Source organism: Dinoponera quadriceps, unplaced genomic scaffold, assembly GCF_001313825.1.
Source record: "Dinoponera quadriceps isolate SergipeBrazil2010 unplaced genomic scaffold, ASM131382v1 scaffold113, whole genome shotgun sequence".
NCBI lineage: Eukaryota > Metazoa > Arthropoda > Insecta > Hymenoptera > Formicidae > Dinoponera > Dinoponera quadriceps.
In genome coordinates this window covers 725,452-750,049 of record NW_014554899.1, presented here as the reverse complement: position 1 = coordinate 750,049, position 24,598 = coordinate 725,452, and the positions used below count along the sequence as shown (strand labels likewise).

The following is a 24,598-nucleotide window of genomic DNA, read 5'->3' as shown; positions in this document are numbered from 1 at the left end:
GAGGTATTTATTATTTCAAGTCTCTCTTTGTATACAAATTCAAAATAAATATCGCATTAGATATAATATCATGGGGACCTATTAATCCGCGCTAAATTGTATCGCAAGGCAGAGACAGAGGAGCGATGTATATGAAGAAAAACCATAGAAATATCATATAAAAGAAAACAAATCTGAGCAGAAGTTTCATTAATCTTTCGCTACACTGCAGTTAAGACTCGACGTTAAGTCGGAAAAATATACAGCTTCTATCTTTAAAACAAATATTCTCCTACATGCGCGCGACGGGCTTCAGACCCAACAAAGCGAAGCACTTCTCCATGACCATCGCGGTGGCTTCCGTGAGTAAGAGACGGCCTATGTTCACCTTCACGATCTCACCGGCCTGATTCTTCTCCACGCAATAGCACTTGTCGTAAAATTCCGTGAACGCGCACGAGATCTCGTAGCAAAACTCGCACAACGGATGCAGGAACATATCCTGGCTGATGCTGAGAAGCACGTCGGGGAACTTGAGCAGTACCTTGGCCAGCTTCCATTCCTTCTCATGCGCCAACGAGATCGGAGTGTCGCGCGCGTGCTTCTGCTGCAACTCGTCCGGCGTGACGTTCGCCATCCGGGCGATGGAACGGATGCGAGTTAAGGCGTACAGTAAGTACACGGCGGTGTTGCCCTTGTCCTCCAGCATCTTGTCGAACAAGAATATGTATTCGTGGTTTCTGTTGTGCACCAAATCGGCGTACTTTATGCAGCCGTACGCCACGGACTCCTGGGCGGTCCTCAGCTCTTCTTCGGAGAGCACTTTGTCGCGTTCCTTCTCCTTGAGTTTCTGCAGTGCCCTCTTCAAGCCTTGGTGGAGAGCCACACGTTAGCTTGCTTCAAAAGTAAGATAAACGATAGCAATGTCCGCGTCCGGTGGAAAAAACAACTTACTGTTTTGTGATTTTTGTGTTGATGATTGGAGTGTTCTTCTAGATCTCCCATTAATATAGGAGAACGTACCAATCAGAGGCAATAATCACAAAACTCTTACTGAGCTGCTTTTTCTGCCGAACGCAAGCGACGTCAGGTTCGCGATTGAGCTGCTGCCTCGTTACCTTCGTCCAACAATTCGGTGAGTTTTACAGTATCACCGGACCTCGTCTTGAATTTCTTCTTGTCCTCGCCTAAAACGACACCGAAGCCAACGTGATCCATCCTATGATGGCTCTTCAAGATATCCGCCCTTCTGCCGCAACTCTCCAGCATATGGAAATGTAGGGATTGCCCGGCGTCCGTCACATATATCAACTGTAAAATTAAAAAGTTAACGTTACACGTTACAGGACAACTCGCTCAAGGAACGATGCAGCGAGAAACACGACATACCCAATCCGCCTTTTCCTCCTCAACGCGTTGCTTGAGAGCGGCCATATCTGACGTATCATATGTGAAACCACCGTCGGATTTGACTATCGTCAAAGGTATCCCATTGTTTCGTTTCTCCCCCCACATTACCTTCCGGCCGTTGTCTTCCTCTAACATATTTTTTGACTCCAGCTCTTTCACTATTGATTCCATGCGCTTTTGATAAAAGGACTCGCCTCTCTCGATTATCTTGATATCCAGTCGAGTGTACAATTTGTTGAATTCTGTGTCAAACGTGGAAACGATATAATTAAAAAGTAGCTATTACTCTCTCCACGATTGATCACTCCATAGACAATCGACGAAATATTCACCCTGCCTTGATGCATCACATATCATCTTCCAGGCTTTTATTATCTCAGACTCAAAAGCTTGTAATTTAACAACGCACTCGTACGCTCGTTTCTTGAAATTTTCATCAGTATCGAACCTAGTTTTAGATTCTTTATAGAAAGCCTGTACACATGCGAATGCAATAATAGATATGATCAGTATACTTGTTTGTAAAACGATTGTATGGCGAATGTTGCATGCGATAACACAATTGTGCGGTCACCTGAAGATCCTGGATGGAAGGAGCAACAGTCGAGTAGTCGGGAAACTTGTCTTGAAGATGTGCTATCAACATACCAAACTGCGTGCCCCAGTCACCTACATGATTGAGTCTCAGCACATCATGTCCTAAGTATTCTAACAGCCTACAAATACTATCTCCAATTATGGTGGATCTCAGGTGTCCCACATGCATCTCTTTGGCAATGTTGGGACTAGAAAAGTCTACAATAACCCTCTTTCTCTGAACACATGGAGGAGGAACATCGCCTTTCTTCAACCAACTGGCCAAAGCAGTTTGTCCAAAGTCACGTTTCAAATATATATTTATAAATCCTGGACCAGCTATCTCGTATTTATCTACAAGGGTGGATTCTTCTAGTTTGGATATAATTTCGTTAGCAACATTGCGTGGAATTACTTTAGTACCTGTGATAGTAACACACAACATATTTAATTATTTATCTCAAATTTTAACACGTAGTGAATAATATATTTTAGTATATATTGTATTTTAATATGTAATATAAATTAGCAAAAGCGAGAAACAATAAAAATATTAGTTAAAAGTCCTCACCAGAGCTACTCAGCTGTTGCGCCAAAGGCATAGCACTGTTACATTGGTAATCCCCAAATTTGGGATTATTGCTGGTAGTTATTATCACTGGTGGATCCGATACATTGGGATATGCTAAGTTGATTGCCTTTCGAAAAATATCGCACAGAGTATTATTAATACTGATCACATCGTCTTGGGATACAACGGACAGAGACGTCGGGCCTAACGGTACTTTGCCCCTCTGCGCTTCGATGGTCTGTGAGAAATAATTACAAAGAACGGATGTACTTGCAAGTAAAGTTTCGGGCCAAAATTGTGTTAAAGCGATGCAGGAAGTCTGTTACGTCATAGAAACACACCCTCTTGAGTATCGCTATCCTGTGTTTCAGCTTGACATTCTCCTGTTGTAATTTCAGAAACTCCTCCTTATCCACGGTGGACTCCTGCGAGACATTGTCCGCGATACTTCGGCGCAACAATTCGATTTGGTCCTTTAAATAGACTATCTCTCCTTCCTACGACAGAAGATAACGCGTATGCTAATCGTCGAGTCTCACAGCTGTGACAGCTTGAAACTTAAAAATTATCGCGATGTAATGACAAAACGTTGTAGAGAAATCGGCAAAAAGTATTTACCGCTGCGGCCGCTCGTTTGTGAAACATTTCTAAATCCGGCGTTGACATTCTAACGTTTCACAAAACTCGTTCGCCGAGAAAGACCGGGCAGACGTGACCACGTGGTTCGCTGCACACACACTTTCGGCACAGTGTAAGTAAGGATAGTAGGTTCACTTCGCGGCGACACTTTTGATCTCGATGCTAACCGGTCGCCATATTGTTGATTGTGCGCGGGTTATAATTTGAATGACCGGCTAGATGATAGATATCGGCTAAAATAAATCTCTATGTTCAGACAGCACGAAATCTCCAAAGGAAGTCTTAACACTTTGCCGGCCGCTGTCACGTACGCGTGACTTATTCATCAATTGTTACTCTGCATCAATATGTGTACTTATAAAAACTTCGGAATTAAACATCACCACTGACGAAAAGAAGTCACGTGTACGTGGCAGCGGCCGATAACAGTTGGCGAATAAAAGTCACGCGTACGTGACAGCGGCCGGCAAAGTGTTAAGAATGTTCTGTGGAGATCTGTGCTGTTTGGATAATGTTGTATGAATCGACATGATAATTATTAGTTCGTAAATATAAATATACATAATGGAAATGATTTTCAGGCGAAAGAATTAAATAATAACTTTAAAATAAAGTCAGAACGTCAAAATGTCTAGAAAAATCATTTTACTTTTACAATCAATTTCTTGTCATTTAAATGTCTCCATGATTTTCTATTTTACTTGGATAATAATTATTCCTCAAGTAGAACAGAAAAAATCACATTATCGTGGAAAAACATGAAATGATAACGTAAAATCTAATTTGATTCGCGACTGATTGTATACACACGATTTAAAAGTTACACCAAAAATAATCTTACATATATAAAAATTAGAATTTACACCTGGCTTCTCTCTCTTTCTTTCCTTCTTAATATATATTAACAAATAATTTACAGAAAATAATAAATTCTATTCATTTTTATATACACATATTTTCTTTATCATGCTTAGTTTTAAAATATAAAAGTTTAAACATATAAAACTAACCTTTCTGGAGTTTTAGGAAATCGGAATGTGATCTCCTTTATTCCTTAATTTTCGCTGCTTGCACTGTGGCAATTTAATATGCGGCATTTATATCCGCCTCTTCCGTTCCTTTTTAATAAATAAGCAATACACAGGTATTCCACGTTTTTATTCACATGTATTCCATGTTTTTATTCACATGTATTTCAGCTCACACCATGTGACAACTGCTGGCCGCCATGTTCTTGATTGTGCAGTTCAGTCATACGCAGGAGACAATTATTTGCACTATTTTTCCCGGATTGAACCTACTAAAGAACAGTAGGTTCACTCTGCGGCGGCACTTTTGATCTCGGTGCTAACCGGTCGCCATATTGTTGGTTGTGCGCGGGTTATAATTTGAATGACGATAGATGCTGGCTAAAATAAATCTCTATGTTCAGGCAGCACTAAATCTCTAAAGAACGTCTTTAGAATGTTCTGTGGAGATCTGTGCTGTTTCTTTTTTTCTTACTTATACTGTGACGGTGCGATAAACTGATGATATATCTCATTGAGCTGCATTCACGACAAATTGCCGTATAATCTATCACGGGGAGAACAAAGAGAAAAGGAAAAAAGAAGAAATGAAACGGACTTATTGGGAGAGCGACGTCGAAATTGACATAACGCGTGTCGCAATTTTGCTCGTATAAATCATTGTATGTTCGTACATTTTTGTATAAGTATAGCACGGCCTTCCGTTTGTATATATATATATATTTATATACACGGAAATTAAAACAGCGATTACCTCGCTCGCTTTCTCTCTTCCCTCTTTCTTTCGACTTTTTTTCTGTGTTTAGCAGTTAGCAATCGCGCTCTACTTCACACACGTATCAATATACAAATTTCTTCGCTTACACCCTGTCGTACAAACACTTCGCTATAAATATCATAATTCGCGCGCGCTCGCTGTCCTTCAGAATTACATGACATTGCAACATTGTTATTTATATTTTATCTTATTTAACTGAGAATCGGTATGTGTACGTCCGCACACACAAGTCGTGCACCAATATGTATATGTGTGTGTGTATGTATGTGTGTATGTATATGTGGTACCACGATTTTCGCGCTATATCTCTAATATTTACACATTTCTCCTTCTATATACTATAAAACACGCAACCTTCCTTCTTTTGCGACATAGCTGCATGAGATAACTGGTACTTCCTCGTTTCTTGCGCCTTTTGTCTTTTCTTTTTTTTTAACGTTCTTGCGAAAACAGCTCAACTGCATCCGGTGGTAATCGTATTCCGGGGAAACGGAAATGATAGACAGCTTAGATAATTATTTGTTCCCAAGATGTCTTTACAATAACATACTATATCGGTAACGCTTTTCTCAGCCTTTTCTGGTTTTCCTTTTTTTCTTTTTTTTCTTTTTCTTACGTAACGAAAACAGAAACAAACGACGAAACGATCATCAAATAGATAATTTGTACTTTACGTCTGAGCAGGTGAGGTGACCAAGTCGAGAATAAACGCCTTTAACATAGTCAGATTACACGATCTTGACAAAATAATGTACAACATAATATTACATATGAATATACATGTAATACATTATATATGTGAAGATATATATATATAATAAATTACACATATATATATATATGTATATATACGTCTCTTTTATTCTCTCACGCTCTTTCTCTTTCTCTCATCTTGATAAACGTATCTCCCCTTACGCTAAATCTTACTACTATATCTACAATTGTAATATTAATGGAGGAAGTGTGTGGAGGGGCAGATATTACCTACGAAGCGATGTTACATAGGTAAAAATTGTCATGAAATTCGCCGTGATTGCATGATGCCCGTGCGTTACGTGACGCTACTTTGATATTCCAGTTATCTCAAACATCCCAAAGAGTCTCACTTAGTGCTCGAGGAAAGAACATTTCTGATCTTTCAGGACTGTTTATCACGAGCAAGCTTGTTGCATCTCTGCCTTAGCTGCTTTGACCGCTGAAACAGAATGTTTTAACATTAACATTACTCACGACGGATCTTTCCGTCTCGTTCCACGAGTTTCGAATCTCCGATGGTCGACGAATAATGGCGATCTAATGAAGATTAGGAGTTACGTTATTGTAAAAGAATGCATGGTATCTGAAATTCAAGGAGACATCGGATCTTTAATATCTGCGGAATGCATACAGGACCTGTTCTGTGTTATAAGTGAGAACATTGTTTTATCGTTCTCGTTGTGACAGAATCTATCAAATAAGGATCAAATTGTTAAATATGATTAACACTAAATACGACGCGAAGAAATGGAATAATGAAATTGATGATACGTATGAAATGGGACGATTGATCGTCGAATCATTTACCTTCTCGTTCCCGTCTTCGTAATTTTTTCCGACGCCGCTCTATCGTGGCAAGTTCAACTTTCACAGCGTTATACGTCTTCCGCAACTCGGTTAACTTCTGTTGTAACACTGCTATCCTCTGACTGGCGTCTAATTCAGGATCTGTCCAGACAACCATTAGAATAAATTAAGAAAACAAATTTCTCATGATAGAAAAGTTGCTTTTACTACAACTTGAGATTATAAATCTATGATAAGATTTCCATTTTTTACATAAAGATTATCAAATAATCAATCATAATATTAAAATTAAAATATCAGCCTATCCAGTTATACAGGGTAGTTTCCTTCGACATTTTTTCGTATCAAAAACAAGTGAAATATTTAAGATGCTCGATTTAAATGGACCACCCTATACAGAAAATACTTGAAGTGTACACAACAATGAAATATATTCGATGCGTGTGCATAAATATATATTTGAAATTACTATAAATATCCCTCGGATATTTTCACAAGAAAACTCAACTATAACGTACCCAGTTCCACGTAGAAGTTATACTTGGTCGGCCTCGGTGACCTCGACGAATAGGTAGCGGCCAGATCGGTGACGCTGGCGAGATTGGCGTGCGCGGTCGGCGCGGTGTTGACGGTGCACAGATTCGACCCCTCACTGGTATCGTCACTATCACTGCCCGCGACGTATCTGCCGTGTCTGCTGCTACTCTGCCTGCCGGCGGGTTTCTTCGGCGCCACCACGCTACCGCACTCCGAGTGCTTTCGGCTCCTCTTGCGTTTCTTGGGTGACGAATGCATTTCGTCGCAGATCGAACGCTTAGCCGGCGGCTTGGGCGTTCTATCGACGGAATTGCTCTCCGAGATCGGCAGCGTGTCGTCCTCGCTGAAGCCCGGCCCTTTGCCGGCGCTGTCGTTGTCCGCCTCTGAGCTGTCGCGGTTCAGCTTGATGTTGTCTTCGGAGGTTGGCGACGAGCCGCCGGTCCTCTCCTCCCTCGGCGAGCCGGTGATGTTGGAGATGCTCGAATCGGGGGTGGTCGGCGGCGTATTGTCCATCACCGGTGCGGCCTCGTTGCTCTCCCGCCGTTGCGGCGGCAGTAACACCGCTGGCATGTGCTGCTGATGTTGCTGCTGCTGCTGGTGGTGGTGGTGGTGCTGTAGTTGCTGCTGGAGCTGTTGTTGGTGCTGCTGCTGATGCTGCTGCTGTCGTACGTTCAACGGTGCGTTCTGCTGCATCGGCAAGGAAACCGGCACGGAAGTCTCGACGGTTTTCGGTAACGACATGCTGAGAGTGGCGACGGTGCTGCTGCTGCACGTGGTGCTCTGGCCAGAAGTGGGCGCACTCGCGAACGGCATCTCCATCAGCACTATGCTGCTCTCGGTGACCTCGTTCTTCGGCGAGTTGCACGCGGGATCGGCACTCGCCTGCTCGATGCTCTCGGAGCCCGGCGGAGCCGGTGAGCCGGGTATCTCTTCTTCGCACAGCAGGGAATTCATCGTCTCACCCTCTTCGTCGGTCTTCGAGACGGATGACACTACGTCGGACGACGCTTTGACCTCCATGCATTCTTGCTGTTGTTGTTGCAGCTGATGTTGAACGTTCGAGGTCTTCTGCGTCCTCGCGTATCTCTCTTGCGTGTCCTGCAGACGATCGAGTTCCGCTCGCAGCTTGACGTCGAAGTTGGACGAGACCGACATCTTCACGTCCTGCGGCTCCTCGTTGTCGATCACCAGCCTCTGTTCCGAATCGCTGCTGTCCGTCGAATCGAGGATGTCCGGGTTCACCGGCTTCTTGCGGGTATCGATTCTCTCTTTCTCCGTCTGCTCGAGCATCTCCTCCTCGGGTCGCTTGCCTTGCTCGTTCTCCGCGCTCTTCCAACCGTCCTCCCTGCCGACTTCCTGCAACTTCGTCTTGTGCTCGGCGGCGACGATGGTCTTCGCCTCCGCGAACTTCTTCAATTCCGCCTCCTTCTTCAGCTTGAGCTGCTGCAGCTCCTCCTCCTTCTGCTTGATCGCGACGCGCATGATCTCCCTGCGCTGCTCTTCTTCGCTCATCATCGCGGCCTCCTCCTGCTTCTTCTCCTGTTCGTCCATCTCGTCGTCCTTGGTTCTCTGAAGAATCGTAATGTCCAGCTTCAACAGTTTGCGCGTCGTCACGTCGGCCGTGACATCCTCGTCCAGGGTCGCCTTGCTGTCTCTCTTGTTATCTTTGGCCTTGTTGCGAAACGCCATCGCGGCCGCCGAGAGCTTCTCCTCGATCGTGGAGGTCGCCGGCAACCTCGCGCTTATCGGCGCCGGAGGCGTCACGATCGGCAACGGAGCGACCGGAGCGAGATCGAGCAGTTTCGTGTCCAGAAGCCTCAGCTCCGACTGCGCGGGCAACTTGACGACGTTCTGCTTCTGATCCAGGGAATTGTTGCCGATCGACTTGTTGGCGCTACTGCCGGCGCCCGTCATCGTCTCCTCCCTCGCGCACTCAACCGCGGCGGCGACGGTCGGTTCGCTCTTGTTGCCCGAGTCCGTCGCGTCCGGCAGCTCGGCGCCGTGAAACTGGACCTCCTGCTGATACGAGAAGGAGTTGTCCTGTTCCACCTCCGATACCTCGGTTTCCGATATGATCAGACGGTCCTCCGAGTCGTCGCGCGTACCTTCGTCGTCCGCCGCCGGCAGGTCGCTGAACAGGAGGTTCAAGCCGCTGGACGCGACCTTAGGCGGTTCCTCCACGATCGCCGCCGGCTTCAGTTGTTGATTGAACGACGGGGACTCGCACAGCTTGTCGAACGCGTCCTCGTACACGGACGGCGGCGCCGGCTGAGCCGACGACTTGCTGAGCGACTGGGGAACCACCGTGACCACCGGCGGCGCTTCGCTCGCTGCTTCGTCCGATCTCTTGTTGCTGAACAACTTCCTCGGCTTCTTCGCCCGACCGTCGCCGTCCGTCGAGTCATTATTCTTCGCCTCCCTGGCTGGCGTCGTGGACATCGGCGCGATTTTCTGCTTCTTCTTCGGGCTCTTGGGCTCGTCCTCGAACATCTTCTTCTTCAGCTTGTCCTTCTCGCCGCTGGTGTCTCTCTTGTTCCTCACCTCGAACTCGAACGGCTCCGGCTCCTTGAACTCGTAAATGTCTTCCGTGCTTTCGACTTTCGTCTCGACAACTTCCACCTTCGGGGTCTCGACGAGCTTCTCCAACTTGGGCGACACTCGAGTGGCGATCGTCGCGACGTTCTCCTTCTCGTCCATCTTCATCTCATCGTCCGGCTCCATCCTGACCAGCTCCATCTTCACCGCTTTGTCGAAACCTTTCAGCTCCGATCGTATCTGGTTGAGGTCGAAGTCGCGGCCCTTGGGTTGCTCCTCGTCGCTGTCGGGCTCGGACTTGATGCCCTGAATCTTGCCGGGTGTCCTCCTCAGACGTCTGCCCTTACGCGGCTCCTCGAGATTGTCCTTCTCGTCCTCGGCGTCGCTGGCATCCTCCACCTTTATCCTCTCCTCCACCCTGTTCCGCGCCTCCTTCCGCTTTCTTTCCTCCGCGCCTCTCAACCTGGTCTTGGCCTGCTCGGGTTCGGTGGTGTCGGAATCGTAGCCGTCGCTACCTTCGCTCTCCGACACTACGGATATGTCTGTGTGGCCCGACATTCGTCTGGTGCGCCTGCGATGCTCAATGGTGCCCGACAGCTCGGTGTTCCTGCTCGTCCTGGTCTGCCGGTTGTTCGCCGGTGTGGCGGGGCTCTTGGTTCTGGAACTGGAACTGGCGATGGACAACGGCGTGCTGGCTCGGATCGGTTGCGGTGTCGCCTCCTTGTCCTTCTCGTCCTTTTTTACCTCCTTCGCGGACGTGACGGACACGGCGGCGCTGGTGGACGTGGGAGGGGCGACGCTCTGAGCCCGGCGACGACTCTGAGACACGTTGGTCGTCGAGCTGCAAGTGCCCTTTGCTGATTTATTGTTCGCCGGCAGATTCGCGCTGGGAGTCTGCGGCCGGGGTGTCTTGGTACGCTTCACCCTACCTTGAGTCTGCGTGAAGTTCTGCGCGATTCTGGACGCCTTGATCCATTCGTCGTATCTGGTGTTCCAGCCGGTGTAATGCACGAGATACATCGGCTCCGCGCCGTCCTTCTCTATGTCGATCACCTTCGCCTCGTACGTGACTTTGGACTCGTGCGTCGGCCCGTAGTAGACCTTCAGTCGATCGCCGAAGTCGACGGGGCCCTTGTAGCTGGGTGCGGTGGTCTCCGTGAGTTGCTCGTCCGCACGCGACTTCTCCGTTTCGTACTCTTTCCGCTTCCTCCCGCGTTTCTTCAGCTCCTCGTCGGTCAAACGTCGCTGCTTGGATAACGTTTTCTTCTCGGCTTCCCTGGACGGAGTTCGGGTCTCCCTGCCTTCGGTGGCGCTCTTGTTCTTCACGGTGTCGTCCTTCGCCTTCGACCTCGTCGTCTTGGTGGCTTCCTCTTCCTTCGGCTTTTCATCCTTCTTCTCCTGCTTCTTGCTCTCGGTCTTCTTCTTCTCGACCGTCTTCTTCTTCGTCTCCTCTTTGCTGCTCTTCGGCTTGGCTCGGCTGGACGACGCGTTCGTGCTGGGGGGTAACGCTGGGACCACCGGCGCGGCCACCTTCGGCGGCTTCTCCCCAGCACTCGACGACGACGACTCGGTCTCAGCCTCTACGTTCACATCGCTCTCTTGGCCGCTGCCGCTGCCCTCCGCCTCTTCCTTCTTCTTTATCTTGACGATCTCCTCCTCCTTCACCTGATCCTTCTTCACTTCTTTCTTCTCCTTCTTCTCGTCCTCCGCAGCCTTCTTCTCGTCTTCCTCTTTGTCGTTCTTCACCGGCGGCACCGGCGGCGGTATCGGTGTGTTTCTGTCCTTGTCGCGAATCAAGCTCCTTCCGGGTCGTTGTTTACGCGTGCTGCCGCGCGGATGATTCACCATGGTACAGCCCAACTTCCGATAGAAGTCCTCGAAGGAGTGCAGGAATTTCTTGTACGCCTGCTTCACGAGATTATGCGTGGAAGGCGAGTTCTGCATCGCGAAGCCGAGCCGCCGCGTTATGGCCTTCCATTGATTCTGATTCGTGACGCGATTGTAACCGCCCAGCTTGTAAACCGCTCGAAACAGCCTGTACAGATCGATATCTTCCGAACCAATCATCGGACAGTTGTTTATAGGCGTACCACGGTCGTCCATAAATTTGTACAACTGCGCCACGAAATGATCTTTTTCCTCGCGCGGCTCATCGTCCGAGCTCTGCAAGAATAAGGCAAGATTCCTCACAATCGTACGTCGTACAAGATTTCGAGAGAAGAAGAGCTCTAACAAAAACAAGCGTATAGTCTTACATCGGAGTCGAGCTCGCCGTCGGAATCGCTATTCCCGCTAGAAACAGAATGGCCGAACAAGGAATCCCTGTCCCAATGAGGCGGCAATTCATTTTTCTCCAAAAATAGAAGCGCCTTCTCGACTGCGACCTTCAACGTGCTGTTCTCCACTTTGTTGACCAGTTCCTTCGTGAATTCTGTGGCCTCCTTCTTCGGTACCGTGTAACTGAAAGGCAGGAAATAGGACCAAAGGTTATGTGCAATTGTTCATAATAGTACACACATTGCATTACGTATGTGCTTTACCATTTCTTAGATAAAAAATCTTTACGGTTCTTCGACTCTAGACATAAGGCTGAAAACCACTAGTCTCCAATTATAATGGTTGGATCGTAATAGCTTTACTACACGGGAAAGAAAATTTGTATTAAATCATTGATAGAATTTGTATTGATGCGAGTATTACATACATTCGATTCAAGACCAAAAATTTTCTAAAAATATCAATATTTTTGCTTATGTATAAAAATATCTATTACTGATTTAAGATATATAGACTAGACTTAATATATTTTTCTGTGTAGTTATAAATAATTTCGACCTTATATGTATTTATACGTGTAAGATAAAAAATCACGCTACTTTCGATTTAGTGGTAAAGCATACATGAAGCAGCGTATGCGGAGTAGCATGTGACAGTCGTTGACACCACGCGGCATCGTCACTCACTATCTCGCGTCCTTGAACGAGCGCACCAAGTAATCGTCCCTCACGCGTATCCTCACAGTGTCCTGGGCGGTGGGCGCGACCACTAGCCCCGGGAACCAATTGTCCTTCTTCTTCTTGTCACCGAGCTCCACGCAGACCACTCTGCCGATCTCCGGCTCCGTTTCCATTCCCTCCTTCGCGCCTCCGATGAAGCCGGAGTCGCGGGCGTTCCTCGGCGGACTGTCCTCATCTTCGCTGCTCTCGTCCCTGTTAATTTCGCGAAAAAAACGTTACGTTAGACCGGCCGTCCGGGGACTCGGATATACAAGATTTTTCCACCGCACTTACTGCGCTTGCCTTGAACGTCTACCCCTTCTACCCCCGATCACAGGGGTGCTAAAGTGTTCAGGATGGGTGAGCGGTAACTGGTCCAACGTTTCGCTCTCGGCGAAGTGTCGTCCACTTTTGAGACACAGCGCGGTTCGCCTCAACGTCGTGATATCGCCATCGTCGAAGACTACAGTATACTGACTGCAGTCTTGGATTTTGGTAATAGTCGCCTCCACAAATTCTTTCCGATCTCCATGCCTAGCTTCAACAGAGGCACCTACTCTTAAAGTCCCTTTTATTTGGTCGTCGGCGACCGTAGCAGTGCCCAAACCTTGTTTATATGTCACACGACACTTTACCGATCGCACCACCTTACGGATTTTAGCTTCGCAGAAGGCACCCTTGTATTTAGCGCTTACTTCTGTGCCCACCGATAGGTACGGTGGATCGTCTCCCTGTTCGAACAGACATTTTAACGTGACAATACCGAAACTCTCTCTCGACGACGTTGCTTTAATGTAATGACTTATGTATCGATACACTGATAATATATACATGTGAGTGTGCAGGTCTCATAAGCGAGAAATTCAACGAGCGTCAGATACCGACGAGTTAGAGACACATAAAGAGTTATTTTTTACATCGCATGCATGTTTTGACATGTATGATGTCACATATAAGACTTGGATGTGAACTACGGAGCGCGAGGAGAGGTTTCAAGCAAAGCCTCTAAGCAAAGCGAACACATTTCTTCTCTGATGTGAAGTTACCACGATTTGTATTCTAATCGCTCGTTTGTACTCTAAAGAGTAAACGTGACTCGAGGATGAGGTAATATCGTGTACGTTGATCTTCGTGAGATAGAAAAAAAAATTGCAATCTCAATAACTAATTTACAAAATGATACAATATTCTATACGTCGATTTTTATATATTTTTCATTTGAAATAAAAAGATATTGTCTTAATATTTTTACGAATATTTGTATTTTTCTATGACAGTTTTCAGTCAGTGTGTTAGTATTATAATTACACCAGTTTGGAAGCGTTAGTGTTATGTGCAGTGATAAAGTAAGAAGCAAATGTAAATATTTATAACTACTTATCGATTGATTTTTCTTATTTTCTTTGCATATAGCACCGAAACAAATCATAAAACTCGAACAGCTGATAAAGACTACTAAATAAGTAATTGTAAGCTTGTACTTTCATTATTAAATCGACCATTATCCATGAGTATTTATCATCCATAGATAAAGAGAGAAACCAAACAGAAGAATACTTCTAGTTTTTCATAGAGTGTACAGGTGAGAATAAGAGATGTAGGTTGTAGATAATATATACCTGTAATAGTGTATAGTGTATTCTTAAAGGAGAAACTTAATTAAAAAAAATAAATAAATACCTGTATCTTTCCTTCCATCTTTTTTTTCTCACTTAAATTAAGGTCACGTGTCTTTGATCTTGACAAAAAATCGGTAGTAAAAGGAATGTTTCCAATATTCTGAGAAGAGAATACGAAACATATAATTAAATTAAGCATTGATGAAACAATGTATAATCGTAAGTTTGCCTATTCTGTGTATTGTATTTCGCGTTTCACAGAGAATAAGGTGAGAGGACGATGAAAAGTACGATATCGCGCAAACCAATGGTAGTACAAGGGGGACTGAATTAATGCATTATATTGACCAAACCAGTGGTATCGTGACGGGAACGTGTTTCTGTCAGTCGCATACCGATTCTACATTCCTCGTACTCGAAATAAAACGCACATATGCTCGTGCTTTCGAGAAAGAGAGAGAAAGAGAGAGCGGGAGAATACCGGGGGGGGAGGGAGGGAGGAGGGAAGAACACAATTATCAGACACGAATCTGTGAAAGATATGTACTTCGAAGGAAGGTGCTTAGTCGCAAAATATCATTTCGGCACCGCTTTGCCGATTGAAACACCTAGATGTACTCTGTGCAATCTTTCGCGCCTAGAAAGTACGATCGTCTGTATCGGAATCTTCCGTGTATCAACGCGGTGGAGAGAGGAGGACAGAGATAGACCGACGAGGAGCGAGCGAGGGAGGGACAGAGAGAGAGGGAAAGAGACCGGGGGGATAGACGGGTAGAGCCGAGTTCGCGTCGCGACATTTTTCGCTCTCTCCGCGAGTGTGTCTCCCGCCTGTGACAGACATCGTCTCGCGCCAAGAAAGCCACCCGGAACATTCGGGCAGCCGGGCTCGCCTCCAAAAGACGTAAACGTAGATGTAGCATGAGCGAGCGAGAGAGGATGAGAGACCGAGCGGACGAGCGTGAGAGAACGAAAAAGAGACGCAGAAACGGAGAAAAAGATAGAACAAGAGAAGCTAACGAACGAGTTAAAGAGAGCGAGAGAGAAGGATAGATGAGAAGGCGACGGGGGAGAAGGAGGGCAGAGAAACGGAAAGAGCGCGGTAGATACGCGTTCGCGCGGCACGTCATAACGAAGGGGGGCGGACGGGGGGAGTTCGGCGAGAAATACACAGAACGGGCGACGAACGAAAACGTGAAGAGCGGCCTTAGCGACGCATGCACGCAGTTAGCACGAGCAGAAGGAAGCTGGCTGACTGCGGCGAAGCAGCCGCCAGCCAGCCGCGCACGCATCGCGCCGTTCCGCTGTTACTCCTGCCTGTTTACACACTCACCAGCATCTTCCACGAGCTCCACGTTGTTGCGAGTTGTATTCACACGGCGACAGGCTCCGTGCACGGTCGGAAGGAGAAAAACGCATGCGGCACGACGTCCTCCTCCTCACATCTCGCGACTTTCGTCCCTCACTCGCGACGTGACTGGCGCGCGCGAATGTTGCGACGTAACGCAAAAGCGGGCCTGACCCCTTCGGGCGAGCAACACAATTCCACCTCCACCGCGACGACGCGACGTATGCGTACGAGCTCCCTGCCCATCTCCACCTCCGTCTGCTGCTTGATACTTGTCAGCCTAGGCCGCGCTTCTCATTGGACGGCGCGATCCTTGCGCCGTCGCGAAAACGTACGGTCAAAAAACGACGTGACGCCGCCGCCGTTCGTGCGCTGGAGAACGCGGCCTCGAGAAGCTCACCGGCGAATCGACGAGACGGGACGAAACTGGAGAAGACAGGCCGACGGGCGCGTGTTGGGTGCGAAAACGGGCGAGTTTCGAGTGCGCACGCGAAGATCCCTCGCAAAAACGAGCGACGCACGCATGCACGCGGAGTAATCCGACCGCGCCGCTTCAACTACGCAGCAGCCATTCGCAGGGATGTGTGTCGGTACTGTAGTTGGCGCTTCGTGTCAAATCCGTGCGGAGGCGTGGATATATTTCCCTCGTGGCGCGTTTCGGAATGAATGTCGAAGGTTGGAAATTCGAATTCGACGAATCGGACGGGACTTTGCTCCGTCCCGATCAATTTCCTATTTTCGAAAATGCGATTCTACATCACGCTCGCGCGAATGCAAGAGCTGCTCTTATGTGCAGCTAGGCCATATTTTCCGCGAAATATACACCTTCCTTTTCTCTTCATACAAGTCGTATTTTTCTATCCAACGTTTTAAAAAGTATTTTCTATAATATTTACTAGGTACAGAGTTGAAGATTTATAATAAATGAATACATGGACTCTTGTTGCACTTCACTTTGAATGTTCATTCAACTAAGTACAATATTTATTTTGACTGTTATCCAAAAGAATCGCTATGCACGCCCCTGCAGATGATCTTCTGATTATATCGTAATTGTAAGGTGATTTTTTCTCATATGAACGTTGTATACCCTCTCATTGTATTCCCCTCTTAAAGCTAGTATTAAAATGCTAGTCGTGCGACGAGCATTGTCAGATACGTCAATTGGCTATCGGATAGAGAATTTCTAGGGGGTCTAGAGAAAATGTCGGGGACACTAAAAATCCTCTATCCGACAGCCAATTGGCACATTCGACAAACTCGTCATACGTGACATAGCGCTCTAAAGATTCACGATCGATCCCCAGGCAACGATGTGAAGCTATTTCACTTATCGTACGATAAATATTATCGAACACCAATTGGCTGTTGATGAAGAAGTTCCAGAGGGTACACGTTAGGGATTTCACGAATGCTCTGTCCGATAGCCAATTTGCATATCTGACCGGTCGTTATATTCACGACAAATGAGATATTAACCTGAGACAGGAGCTCGGATTTTCGCGCATATGCGGCGAAACAATGAAAAATCCAGTAACATATAATTGCAAGCAGAATTCTCCCATTGGACAAGACGGATACGTCCCGAAACTAACTAGTAAAAGTCGAACAACTTTCCCACGACAATGTATGTACGCAAGATCGCGGACAAAAATTGCCATGCGCGAGTTGCAACGGGGCGGAAAGCGCGAGCGGCGGAGGGGGGAGAGATTTCCATCGGGCGACATTTCGCGTTGAGAATCGCCCGTTCCCGCGCGCTGCAGCGACGGGCCTGATGTCTCCGGTCGTCTGCTGTGACGCAGAACAAAATGGCGACGACGAGTAATGAAGTGCCGGTAGAAATGAACCAGAATCGCGTGTGTGCCACGGAGAATTCGGTGAGTTTTCGTGGCTCGGATTATCGGCGATACGACGGCCGGGCCGGCTTCGAGTGGGTATCGTTGACACGCCATGACGATCCGCGCGGACGTGCACATCCGTCGGGTCACGAAACGCTAGTCAGGAACGATCGCTTGTCACGAATATATAGTCTCCTCGCACCTTGTCTCGCGTCGCCCCGCGCGAAACTCGCGATTCTCGACGGACGGACGGACGGTAAGGCATGATTCATCGCGGCTCCTCGCGACACGAATCTCGCGGTGGGAACGTTGGACGAGGAGCGGACGTGCCCTCGAACGTTATGCGCAAAAATTCGGCCGGAGCCATCACTCGCGAACGATAGCGAGAAAGAGAGAGAGAGAGAGAGGACGATATAGCGATAGAGCGATATAGCGTGTGCGATATCGACTCGAGGTTAATTCGATCGCTAGAGAGGGACGCCATCGTTTTTGGCGGGCACGTGTGCGCGCGTTCCTTCTCGTTGCCGGTGTGTGCGCTCTCCGTTGGACGCCTCGTCGCTCGTACTCATGAACAAGATTGTAAATCTTTTGCTCCCATCTAATCGCGATATCGTATTGAGCTCTCGCGACCGTTATCGCGGGCCATCCGTGAAATACTCGCAACTGGATTTTACCCTTCGGACATTTTAACGAATACATAACGGTCATCCGTGTGCTCACTCTCCTTTAGACCATCGTCACGGTCGCCCGATATCTCTTTGTTGGATTTTCATAGCGATGTGCTCACACGAGGTTAGGATATTCCGAGTATAATGAGCGAACGAGCGTGTGCTCGCAGCAATTTTACGTTTGTTAATTCTCGAGCGCCGCGATTTCAACGTTGAATAATAATTAATTTTGAGAAATAACGTTGGAAAATAATTGCTGAGAATTGAGAACCGTGCGGAAAGATGGTTTCTCACAGTTCCTCGAGTATTATAATATCACGGGTGCCTTTGATACGACTGAAATATAGTGAATCCGTAGAGTTAATTTTTCATAAATTATTGTTGAATTATCAATTCTTATAACACTACGTGTAATCTTGTGAGGTAAAGTTTTTTTTGCCGTTGTGAACGTATCGCTATTATTTAGCAGTTTTAGATACAGCAACACGATTCTACGATTAAAATTCAGTTGTAGAGACAAGTCATAAGTAATAAGTTATAAATATTCAGTTTTGATTTACTAACCAGTATTTACAAAAATAAAAATTTTTCAGGAGTCTAAAATGGAATCTATGGACATAACGGAGCCTACTACCGTAAATAAGGATGTCAGCGCCTCAGCCTGCAGGGAATCCATATCGGTCGATGATATGACTTCGAGAGACTACTATTTTGATTCTTACGCTCATTACGGGATACATGAAGAAATGCTGAAAGATGAAGTACGCACTGTGACCTACCGCAATTCAATGTACCATAACAAACATCTCTTCAAAGGCAAGACGGTTCTTGATATTGGCTGTGGTACTGGGATACTCTCAATGTTCGCAGCTAAAGCTGGCGCTGCTAGAGTCATTGGTATCGAGTGTTCCAATATCGTTGAGTATGCAGAGAAGATCGTGGAGGCCAACAACCTATCCAATGTCATAACGATACTTAAAGGCAAGGTGGAGGAGGTTTCATTGCCTGATGGCATAGAGAAAGTCGATATAATAATATCCGAATGGATGGGTTATTGTTTATTCTACGAATCCATGTTGGACACAGTGCTCTTTGCCAGGGACAAATGGCTCCGCGAAGACGGCATGCTGTTCCCTGATAAAGCAACACTATTTATATGTGGAATCGAAGATAGGCAATACAAGGACGAGAAGATCAATTGGTGGGACGATGTGTACGGATTTGACATGAGTAGCATAAGGAAAGTGGCGATCAGCGAGCCGCTGGTGGACGTCGTGGACCCGAAACAGGTCGTCACGAATGCATGCCTAATTAAAGAAGTCGACCTCTACACCGTGACGAAGGCTGACCTCGAGTTTTCGTCGCCGTTCACCTTGCAAGTGCGTAGAAACGACTACGTACAAGCTCTAGTTACATTCTTCAACATCGAATTCACCAAGTGCCACAAACGCATTGGCTTCAGCACCGCGCCAGAAGTGCCGTACACACATTGGAAGCAGACCGTCTTTTACTTCGACGAGTACATGACGGTGAAGAAGGGCGAGGAGATTTATGGCGTGTTCTCGATGAGGCCGAATGCCAGGAACTACAGAGATCTGGACTTCAGTATCGAATTGGACTTTAAGGGGGAACTGTGCCAAGTACACGAAACTAATACTTACCGTATGCGCTGATATTCAGTGGAATCAACACCGTGTCCTCTTCCTCCTCCCATTTTTTCATAGCTCATGAGATCATTTAATCAAACCAGGAGTCTCGAGAGTCCCTTACTTATTACGGAATGATAAAAAAAAAAGAAAATGATCGCGTGCCACGTTACAGCAGTACGACGCGCGCAATTAACGATACCGAGATATCGAAGAGCGACGCGAAACCTTTAATTTTAGAAACTACGAGATGCTTCCTAATTAGGCGTTTAATGTAATGACGACTTTTTTATAGAGATTCTTCTATAAAATCTGTGCAAATCTGGAGTAATCAATCGTATTTATAACTCTAAATTTCGAAATTCAACGATAGACGAAATATTGTAATAAGAAAACGAAATGAATTTTCGCGCACAACACTGACTATTCTCGATTACGATTGCCCGTGGAAGTGGAAAAGAGAGAGAAACATCTCGAACACTCATGTCTAGCGAAATCTCGTCATAATGCTTAAAAAGGCATTATTACTTACCATAATGTAACTACTTGTAACTAATACCTCTGGTAATCAATAAAATGTAATTGTGCGCCAAAATTCTCCAAGTCTCGAGGGGATTGTTTGTTTGTTTGTTTTTACATTAGTTTAATTCCGCTTGTACACGACAGAACGCTGTCGAGTGGTTACGCAAGGAAAGCTGCGGGAATGTCACTCCGATATCGATGTTTTTTCTCGCGCCAGTCTTTATTCATTGCCGTACGTTTCTCATCATCAACATTATTGCAACTTTTGTCGAGACACATATATATATATATATATATATGTATATATATATTATATATATATAACGAGCGAAACAAACGCGTTTTTGCAGACAGAGAGCAGAGTCTTCTTTCTGCGAAGAGCACTCCGCATGCATATCTTACGATGCGCACGAGGATTTTTCTCCCGGCGACAGAGAAATCCGCCGCGTTTCTACAAACAAAACACCGTCACCCAGCGACTGCTTTGTTTCCAACGATTCCTCATTCGGTAGCGAGATCTCAATCATTGACTCACAAAAGGGCTTTAGGCTGAGTCTCCTTTGTTTATATGAGCTGCATGCGTCATCATGTTGCTAGACCCTTTAAGCAATTGGCTAATTTCTGTGTCTTGTAATCAGTCCTCAATTGAATAAAATTCAGTAGAACGGTACGATCGAGTGTCATCTGCAATCACACAATGAATCATCACACACACACACACACGCGCGTCTCTGGAGCACGTAGCTGGAAACGCTCGAAGAAAAAAAAGAAAAACCGAGCAACAACGGACGTACCAGCTGATCTCCCGTGCAGACTTGCTTCAGGTTCTCCGGCTTGACCAGCAGCAAATTGCACAGCGCGTGTAGAGTGTCGAAGAGATTCGTCACGAACTCGACCTCGAGTTCCTTGATGCACTTGCGGTACTCATTCATGTCGCATATCGCGCACATTGCGCCGGCCGAGTTGAACTGAAATTGCTGCAGGTGATCGTAGATCACTTTGTGGAATCGGATGCCCAGCTCCTTCAGGGCGGTGTCCAAGTGCCTGCCGTCCAGGGTGTTCCGTATTAGCCGTATCATGCCGCTCACGTACTGAACGACCATCAGGCAGGCCGGCGTGTTCACGGTGTCCACATCGGTCTCCGGCTTGAAGTCGGTCTTCCGTTGCTCGCTCTGCAGGTACATCTTCACCCAGCCCACGATGGCGTTTATACTTCTGTCCAAGCCGGTGTCCAGCTTCATGTCGATCTGCTCCAGTATCGCTTTTTTCTTTAACAAACAGTCAGCGTGTTTGGGCGTCGATCTGTGGGAGAGAGGAAGAACGACGGTTACGGAGAAGTGTCTCTCGACGAGATTTCCGGGGCTGCTGGGAGGCGAAATTCGGAAATAAATACGTTACTTGTAATTACCCGTTACTGTTACACCCTCTTTTTTTACGATTTGGTAATACCGTTATATCGACCAATTGTTCTGAAAAAATAACTTTCCCAATCCTACCGTAAAGACCGTGATATGCGAATAAGGGAGGCACGTACAGAACGAGAGGCAACACGCTGTCGTTGAACTGCTCCTCCAAGAGCCGAACGATCCCGTTGCACTGGTGCACCACGTTGAAGAAGTGTATCTCCGGCTGAGTCCTGCTTTCCGGGATCGGCACGCTCTGCAGGCCCAATTCCAACGCGTAGTCCACGTGCTCGCTTATCAAGTATTGCAGCAATATCTCCAGGATCTGGAGCGCGTTCACGGGCATGTCAACCGGTTGCGAGAGCAACTGGCACCTCTGGAAAGCGAGTTTGCTCCTCTGTAGTATCGCGATCGCCAGCTCCTCCGAGAGGAACGTCTCGCCGCCGTAGTCCTCGATTTGAGCGATGTTGATGTTCGTTCTCGCGCCCAGCACGGCCTGCAGGTCCCTGCGCAGCTCTTGAAAGCCGCCCGTCTGCAACTGTTTCTTCTGATGATTCTTGGACTCGTAGTACTCGATGAGCAGCGCCGCCGACTTCTCCCGGTACGCCTTCGTCTCGATACTGAAAACAGGCTCGGTGACGTGCGAAATTATGATCGGCCAGCCGCGTCATCCGCAAGATCCACAGCACACGATAAGAACGCAAGTGGCAAGACTCGAGCGTCAAGCGAATCAATTGACTACGATTGGGAATTTCAACACGATAATTTGATCCGTTTCTCGACGTTACGATTCTCGAGCGTGAGATTGGCCGATTCGCTCACCACTCGGATTTTGCTCCTTACATGTTTCTATTGATTTTTCCGTCCGCTTCGCCGCGAGGAGCTTACGTGATGTAAGTGTCCAGGTACTTCTGAAAGATGTTCCTGGTGAGTTTGCCGAGGTAGGTGTCGTCGGTGCCCATGTTGAAGATCTTCAGATCGTTGGACAGCTTGACCGTTCGCGTGTACAGGTCGTACAAGTTCCTGAGGTATTTGTCGGAGTCGGTTTTGTCGGCCAGCTTGGCCACCGCGTACTTCTGCAGACGCAAGTGATAAATGTTCAGCACGAACTTGGCCATCACTTGCTCGGGATTGGTGAAGACCTGCTGCATGAGCTTGTGGTACTTGGTGCACATCGGTATTACGTCCTGAAAGACGTCCTTCCCGCCGAAAGAGCCCATCTGGCTCTGCTCGATGAACGCGTCGATGCACTGCGAGTAACCCTTGAAGTGGGCCAACGTACCCGCCAATTCCCTCATGCGCGCCGCGTCCTCCCGGTTGTGCGCCCTTACGAACTCCTCGATCAAGTTCCGCTCAATCTCGTCGTACTTGACGCTGATCTTCTTCTTGGCGTGCTCGAATTTCTCAGAGGGCAGTTCCTGCACTATAAGGTGGAGCTTTTGTATCACGTCCGCCGCGTCGTTTAACTAAAAACATCGGAAATTATTAAAAGAAAGTGACATGTTATCTATTTTTATACTATCTTTGCTCCACTCTGTCGCTAATTTACTGTTATTTATTGTCGATTGGGGAGTTCGCGCTGATACTCACCGAGGATTTGTCCGTGAAGATCGGATCCGTCAACGGACCAGGACTCAGGAATTCCGAGAAGTGTCTCATCAGTTTTTGAGCCTCCACTGCTCTTGCTCTCGGTGTATTGACGCTCTCTAACTGGTCACCCAAGTGCAAAACTTTGGTAGCCACGAAATTGATCCTCTCGTCCAATTGATGAAACAGATCGATGGAATGTCTATTTCTCTCCTGCAGTTCCAATATCTCAAACGCGTGTCGAACCTCCTCTTCCTTCAGCGCAGCTTCTAGCTTGTCACACTTCTTTTGCTGACGTTCCTGTAATATTTGCAAATCCTTGATTGCCTGCAGGAATGTTTCGTGAACGATGACCGGGTCGAAGAAGGTCTTTCCTCCGTCTTTCGTGTTATCGTTGACGGTTCTCCAGGCCAGTCGCTCGACGAATTCTTCGGGATCAAACGGATCCTGCAAAAATCAAATTTCCTTACTGACGTGAGTGATTTGTAAATTTTGCAACGTAAAATTAAATCGATTAAAACCACTATTTCTTGTAAACTCGAGTCGAGCTCAGATTTATAGTTTGATACCGTTACATTTGACAGGTCACCGATGTCCGGTGTACCCGCATAACCAACACATTCAAGCGACAATCATATAATAAAATAAGCGGTTATTTCATGGAAAAAGAAAGATATCGAGACCTGTTCCAACTCCTTCATGTATTGTTGCATCATTTTGAAGCGATTTAAGTTCGCCAAGCAGCATATAAAAATAAGGTTAGGTCACACTCGATCCAGAAGAGCGCACAAGAGTTACAAAATCAGGATGAACATCGCTATCGACGTTATTTATTTATTTATTTATTTATTGTATAAGTAATTCATTGTCAGGCCGGAAGGACTTTTATTTTTCGTTGGAAAGTAGAGACAAGTTTATCCGAACCGCTGTTCGGTCGTGCTACAGAAAGTTGAAACGTCTGTTTGCCTCGTCGCTGAGCTATACTACTTGCGAATTAAAGATCCTTTGACCATCCACTCTCCAATTGTATTTCTGCGAAACAAAAACAAAAGGTTTGTTCGAGCCACCGTTGGATCGTATTTGAAAACAGTCGTTCGATTCGTTTTAAAACAGTATCACTTGAGAATAAAGATCCGTCTGACTTATCATTGAGTCGTACTACGACCACGTTTTTTCTATACAAACGGTGGCGGCGCGTAGCGAAGATTTTGGAATTAACGAGATTGACAGATCGCTCGGCCCAGACTCAAACCTACTTAGCGAGGATTCAAACCAAACAGATGAATGGTTCCTCCGTGATATCGAGAGATGGCGCCACACTGCGTTCCGCGTAGCCGAGCACGATATTAAACGGGATC

At 46.7% G+C, this 24,598-nt stretch overlaps 4 protein-coding genes across 5 annotated transcripts; 1 reads left to right on the top strand and 3 right to left on the bottom strand.

The window, feature by feature from the left end:
• Positions 1-172: 172 nt before the first annotated feature.
• LOC106742488 (arginine--tRNA ligase, cytoplasmic) lies at positions 173-5,803 on the bottom strand. The gene is made up of 9 exons (XM_014615457.1): positions 4,186-5,803; positions 3,155-3,408; positions 2,878-3,033; positions 2,537-2,774; positions 1,964-2,388; positions 1,722-1,863; positions 1,369-1,631; positions 1,098-1,290; positions 173-849 (listed from the first exon to the last, which is right to left on the bottom strand). Exons 2-9 carry the CDS (start codon positions 3,200-3,202, stop codon positions 272-274), a joined length of 2,043 nt encoding a protein of 680 aa, XP_014470943.1. The 5' UTR covers positions 3,203-3,408; positions 4,186-5,803; the 3' UTR covers positions 173-271.
• LOC106742483 (AT-rich interactive domain-containing protein 4B) lies at positions 5,798-16,449 on the bottom strand. Of its 2 annotated transcripts, none has more exons than XM_014615451.1 (7): positions 15,562-16,449; positions 12,916-13,343; positions 12,580-12,825; positions 11,872-12,076; positions 7,063-11,779; positions 6,545-6,685; positions 5,798-6,176 (listed from the first exon to the last, which is right to left on the bottom strand). In XM_014615451.1, the coding sequence occupies exons 1-7, from the start codon at positions 15,565-15,567 to the stop codon at positions 6,133-6,135; spliced, it is 5,787 nt and encodes a 1,928-aa protein (XP_014470937.1). In that variant the 5' UTR covers positions 15,568-16,449; the 3' UTR covers positions 5,798-6,132. The 2 variants fall into 2 exon arrangements, with proteins under 2 accessions (XP_014470937.1, XP_014470936.1); XM_014615450.1 differs by having other exon boundaries at positions 12,907-13,343; positions 15,562-16,448.
• An 850-nt stretch (positions 16,450-17,299) lies between these two features.
• Positions 17,300-19,877, top strand: LOC106742490 (protein arginine N-methyltransferase 1-like). The gene is made up of 2 exons (XM_014615459.1): positions 17,300-17,453; positions 18,676-19,877. Exons 1-2 carry the CDS (start codon positions 17,385-17,387, stop codon positions 19,753-19,755), a joined length of 1,149 nt encoding a protein of 382 aa, XP_014470945.1. The 5' UTR covers positions 17,300-17,384; the 3' UTR covers positions 19,756-19,877.
• LOC106742487 (exocyst complex component 5) lies at positions 19,757-24,519 on the bottom strand. Its single transcript, XM_014615456.1, has 6 exons — positions 23,924-24,519; positions 23,244-23,687; positions 22,542-23,119; positions 21,785-22,273; positions 21,045-21,552; positions 19,757-20,934 (listed from the first exon to the last, which is right to left on the bottom strand). The coding sequence occupies exons 1-6, from the start codon at positions 23,954-23,956 to the stop codon at positions 20,836-20,838; spliced, it is 2,151 nt and encodes a 716-aa protein (XP_014470942.1). The 5' UTR covers positions 23,957-24,519; the 3' UTR covers positions 19,757-20,835.
• Positions 24,520-24,598: the final 79 nt, after the last annotated feature.